This window comes from Belonocnema kinseyi, chromosome 9 (assembly GCF_010883055.1).
Source record: "Belonocnema kinseyi isolate 2016_QV_RU_SX_M_011 chromosome 9, B_treatae_v1, whole genome shotgun sequence".
Classification (NCBI taxonomy): domain Eukaryota; kingdom Metazoa; phylum Arthropoda; class Insecta; order Hymenoptera; family Cynipidae; genus Belonocnema; species Belonocnema kinseyi.
Genome location: NC_046665.1, coordinates 58,183,180 through 58,188,863, shown reverse-complemented (window position 1 = coordinate 58,188,863; position 5,684 = coordinate 58,183,180). Strand labels below are relative to the sequence as shown.

Sequence of the window (5,684 nt, the reverse complement as noted above, 5' to 3'; positions counted from 1 at the left end):
CCTTTCCGTAATTTGTGGACGACTGCTTATTTGTGCTTATTTGTTACTTAAAAACGCTTGGGTCCAATATTGAAATATTCAGTATTGATCTACCAATTAGAATTACAAATTATTTTATTTTTTAAATTCCGTTTCTGAAATGATTCCTTTTGATCAATGGATTCGTTCTGATCTTGATCAAATATGACCTTCAAGTAGGTACGTATATCTAGAACGCGTGGCGCGACATATAGCGCATCAGGACACAATTTTAACCGAGCTTTATTGCGATGTAACTTTTGGCTCAGTTGGTTGTTTTCTGCATCAGTTTTATCTGCTCATCGGCTCTCGCTAGTAGAGATGTTGATCAACCTCCAGCGACTTTTATTCGCGAATCAAGTTCGCGATTTTTGAAAAACAATGCCAAAGTTTAGAAAAGTTCGTTCACCTTCATGGTATGGGATGTGGTAGCTCAAGAATTGACCCTTCGACCTTTTTGGAAAACCTCGAGGACAGACCGATCAAAATCGAAATCATGTTTGGTAGGAAGATCTTAAATCATGATTACCAATTTTTTGTAAAGTGCGAAAAAGTGCGGAAACATCTTAATTGGAAGAGATTTTGATTTAAAATAGTTTCCACCTTTTCCCGTTCTTTCGCTGAACTGAAATAATAGAAACAGTGATCACAGTTTTTTTTTCATTTTCTGCATTTTTTCTTGAAATAAGTTAAATTTGAGAATACAGTGTTTGAATTACGCGGTAAATTTCGGTCCGGAAAGTAGTACGAAATTTGAATTGTAAAATTTTAACTTGCATCTGCTTGAAATTTACTAAAGAAATTCAGCGTTTTAGAACTCGGGACTCTTGGGTATTTTATTTTTAAATCTTATCCATACAACATTTTTAAATGCTCATTTGATTCATTTCAATCTAAACTACTCAGGATTCAAGCTAAAATCATTTTTCAGCCGAACAAGTATCACGATTCTAACCAATATTATTTTTGACTGCATTTTTTATATTGCCGTGGATTGATTTTCAACGACCTAACAGGGCGATGATTCATCGACATTTTTGAATGGATTGAAATGCTTATTTACTAAATTCATATTTTTTAATTTGCGGCAATTAAATTTTCAGCTGTTCAACATTCAATTATACATTTTTTGCCATTTTCAATAGTTAATATTCAATTGGTGACAATCGGAGAACATTTAATTTTCATCTGTTGGAAGTTGAAGTAAATTGATAATTGAGTTATCAGCAGTAGAAAGTCCAACGATTGAAAATTGAACAGAATTGACAATTTAATTATTTACTGTTGAATATGAAAGAAAATTCTATTGTTGAAAATTAGAAGAAACATAATTTTCAACGGTTGAAAATTCATGAAAATTTAAAATTAAACAAAATAGATCCAATTTAAAAAAAAGTCTTTAATGTCAGAATTGATGAAAAAACCATTTAACATAATATTTCTCATACAAATATTGTTTCTTCCTGTAAAACTTTAAAAATGAATATTGCACTTTTCCTACTTTTCCCTTTTTCGTATAAAAATTGCCTTTAGAAGATTTCACTGAGATTTGAAGAGACTTCCAGTGATTTATAATTACTTCATGTGACTTCATATGACTTCACGCAAATTCAGATATTTCAGGAGATTTCAAGAGAATTCAATTGACTTGAAATTAATTCAAGTGATTTAAAGTTACTGCAGATGATTCAATATACATCGGTGACTTTTGGAGAATTCAAAATATTTCTGAAAATTTTCGGAAATTTCACTGACTTCATGAGATTTTAATGAATGTATCAGAAATAAATAATTTTATGTAGCGTCTATGCGTCTACCTGCTCAATAGGGAGCAAACATAAATTTAAAAAATTCGTTATTTTCAGAATTTTTCAAAAATTGCTATACTTTTTTGTTTCACTTCAACTACTTTGTTAAATTTTTTGTTTGAAAATTCCTTTTTGGGTTTAAAATTTATCTTTTGGTAGATTTTGGACCTATTTTGGTTAAAAAAGTAAATGTGACAAAAAATAAATCTGTTTTGGTTGAGGATTTAGCTATTTTTGTGAAAATTCGTCATTTTTACTTTATATATATACTATTTGGTTGAAAATTACCTTTTTTTAATTTACATGTTTGGGTTAAACATTTGATTGTTTTGTAGACTATTCTTCTTTTTGGCTTAAAATTATAACATTTTGAGAAAAAATGTAATCACTTGGTTGAAAATGTAACTATCTAGTTTAAAATTAATCTGTTTTGCGTGAGGATTCTACTATTTTCTTGAAAAATCATCTTTTTGATTGAATTCAACTACTTTCTTAAAAATGATTATTTTTTTAATTGAAGATTCATCTTTCTCTTTAAAAATTTAACTGTTTTATTGAAAATTCATCTTTTTTACTAGAAAATTCATCTATTTTTGTTAGAAAGTCAACTATTTGGTTCGAAAATTAACCCTTTTTCGAAAATCCATATTTTCGGGTTGAAAATTAATGTTCTTTGGTAGAAAAGTTATCTTTCTTGATCGAGCAGGAACTTTTTTGTTGAAAATACATTTCCCTGCTAAAAAATTTATCTTTTTGGTATAAAAACTAACTATTTAGTCAAAAATTCATCGTTCTTTGTTGAAAATTACGTTATAAGGTGATAATAGAAATGGGGAAGAATCTTTCAAAATGAGCCGAAAGTTCTAAAGCCTTGGCACAATGCCAAAAGTGTTACGGCCGACTCTTAACTCTAATGAGTGTTCTAGAATGCATTTTGCCAAGTCGGCTCGTTACTCCTGCACGGATAGGAACAGTTGAATCGATAAGAAAATTAACCGGCGAAAGTCATACCACTTTAAAGGTACCCTCTTTCTTTAAAGGTACCTTATTTCTAAATTTTCTTAAATTCGTTTGAACTTTGTTAGGGTTTTTTGGAAGATTTCAAGGAATTTTTAATTGATTTCAATCATTTGAAGGGATTCTAAAGAATTTAAAAGAATTTAGAAAATTTAGGAAAATTTCAAGAAATTTCAAGCTTTAAAAATTTGTAAGGGATAGCAAAAGATTTAAAGGGATTTTAAATATTTTAGATGATTTATAAAAATTCCAAAGATTGTAATGATTTTAAGTGACATCAAAAGCACACAAGGTATTTTAAGATATTTCCCAGGATTTCAAGAAATCTTTGTAAATTTCATGAATTGATTTCCTATAATTTGAGTGGATTTCTAAGATTTTTAGATTTTTTAAGGTATTTCCAAAGATTTAAAAGAACATTAAAGATTTTAGGATATTCTAAAAAGATTCAAAGGAATTTTCAATTGATTTGAATAATTTGAAGGGATTTCAAAGAATTCAAAAGATTTTAAGCTATTTTAAAAACTTATAAGGAATTTTCCAGAGCTTTTAAAAGTTTCAAGTATTTTAAAAGATTTGAAAGGTCTCAGAGTATTTTCGGGTATTTGAAAAGTTTGGAAAGAACTCAATAGATTTCAATCATTTGAAGGAGTGACAAAGGATTTTAAAAGGTTTGCTAAATGTTAGGGAGTTTTAAATTGAGTTCAATCATTTGAACGGATTTTAAAGAATGTACAACATTTTGGGGTATTTAAAAAGTGCAAAGTAGTTTTGAAGAGCATCAGCTTTTAAAAAGACGATTTCAATCATTTTCAGTTATTTTAAAAGTTGTCAAGATATTTTAACGAATTTTTCAATATTTCAGGAAATATTAGTTTTTATGTAATTTCACGGGATTTTATAATATTTTAGTTGATTTCAAAGAATTTATGCAGAAGAATTGAAGGATTTTCTGAAATCTCAGAGATTTTTAATGATTGAAAGATATTTCTAAATTTTTAAAAATAATTTCAGAGTATTTTAGCAATTCCAAAAGCAATTTTCGATTTATTTGAACAATTTAAAGGGATTTTGAAAAATTTAAAATGTCTTAGGATATTTTTTTTTTTAATTTCAGGGAATTTTCAAGAGCTTTAAAATGTTTTAAGACATTCCAAAAGATTTTAAATAATTTAATATCATTGTGAGAATTTTAAAAGTTTCCAAGGAATATTGAGTTGAATAAAAAACATTTTCAAGGGATTTGGAAAGATTACAAAGCATTTAAAATATTTTAGGGTATTTGAAAAGATCCCAAGGAATTTTTAATTGATTTCAGGAATCTATGGCGATTTGAAAAGTATTTGAAATCTTTTAGGATATTTGGAAAGATTCCAACGCATTTTCAAGAGCTTTAAACAGATTCAAGAGAAATAAAAAGATTTTTAAGTATTTTAAAGATTTTAGGGCTTATTAAAAATGTCCAAGGAATTTTCAAAAGCTGTAAAATGTTCCAAGAAAATTCAAAAAATTTCAAATGCTTTTAAATATTTTGGCATATGTTTAGAAATTCCAAGGGAGTTGAAAGTATTTGAAATATTTTAGGCTATTTTAAAATATTCCTATGAATGTTTAATTGATTCAAGTAATTGAATGGGATCTCAAAGTATTTTAAATACTTTCGGGTATTTGTAAAGATTCCAAGATATTTTTAAGAGCTATAAAAAGTTTTACGGGATTTCCAAGGATTTTAATGATTTTAAGGTATTAAAAAAATATCATGTGGCAGTAAAGAATTTCGAAAAATATGCAACGATTTTGCAGGAACTGTAAGGTTTTAAGATATTTAAAAAGATTTCAAGGGAGTTTATAAGATTTCTGTGAATTTCAATGATTTTAAAGGATTTAGAAATCTCTCAAGGTATGTATTTGAATCCTTTTTAATGGATTTCATATAATTTATTCACGAGAAGGAAGGGAACTTTTATGGTTTGAAACATTTTTATAGATTTTTTTGGTATTTTTTGGGACTTTAATAAACTTTCTAGGATTTCAGAAAATGTAACATTTCATAGAATTTCTCAGGTTTTTATAATATTTTAATGGATCTTACTTATTGTATGTGTCAGAACTGAAGGATTTTGCAGGGTTTTAAAAATTATACAAGATGTTCAAATATTTTTGATACTTTATTTGAAATAATTTGGAATTCACCTTGAATTCTTATGAATTTACTTTAAGTTCTGTTGAATTCTTTGTAATTGTCTAGAATTTTTCTAAATTCACCCTTAACTCTTTTAAACTCACCTTGGTTTCGTAAACATTACATCTTTCATGACAAAATCTTTCTCATTTATCTAAATTCACCACAGTTTTACTTAAAGTACGAATTCATTAAAATCCCGCTGGATTTTTTTTATCAATTTCATAGAATTCTTTCTTTGAATTCAAAAGAACATTAATGCTCGTTATTCAATTTTTGGGTTACGATTGATTCGCGTTTGATAACGTTTTCGGTTTAAGGGCATGTGACACAGCTAAATACCTATATTACCGACCTCACTTTTTCGGTTCACTGAATGTTTTTTTGAACCTTAGAACTTTTTTTGTAAATAAAATATCGAGCTGAAACTTTGGGAAATGTATTAGAGTACAATAATAACGTTTAGGTACTGCATTTTGGCAGGAACGTCACTGAAAATTATTTCATCTTTTTTCTGAACCTCAACATTTTTTGAACGTTCGAACTTTTTTTATGCCAAAAATATCGGTCTCAAACTTTGAGAAATGCAAGAGCCGAAAGAAAACTACGTTTAAGTACAAAGCTTAATAATAAAAGATGTAAAAAAATATATTTCAACA

At 27.7% G+C, this 5,684-nt stretch overlaps 1 protein-coding gene across 6 annotated transcripts in view; it reads left to right on the top strand.

Annotated features, from left to right (window-relative positions):
• The window catches only part of LOC117179745 (centrosomin), a 136,733-nt gene that overhangs the window by 67,993 nt on the left and 63,056 nt on the right, over positions 1–5,684 (top strand). The window contains exon 1 of one of the 6 annotated variants that reach the window (XM_033371812.1): positions 299–521. The exons of the other annotated variants lie outside the window; for them this stretch is intronic. Within the exon in view, the coding sequence (XP_033227703.1) occupies positions 437–521 (85 nt within the window). The 5' untranslated portion in view covers positions 299–436. Of the gene's footprint in view, positions 1–298; positions 522–5,684 lie in introns of those variants that run through there. 6 annotated transcript variants of the gene reach the window in all.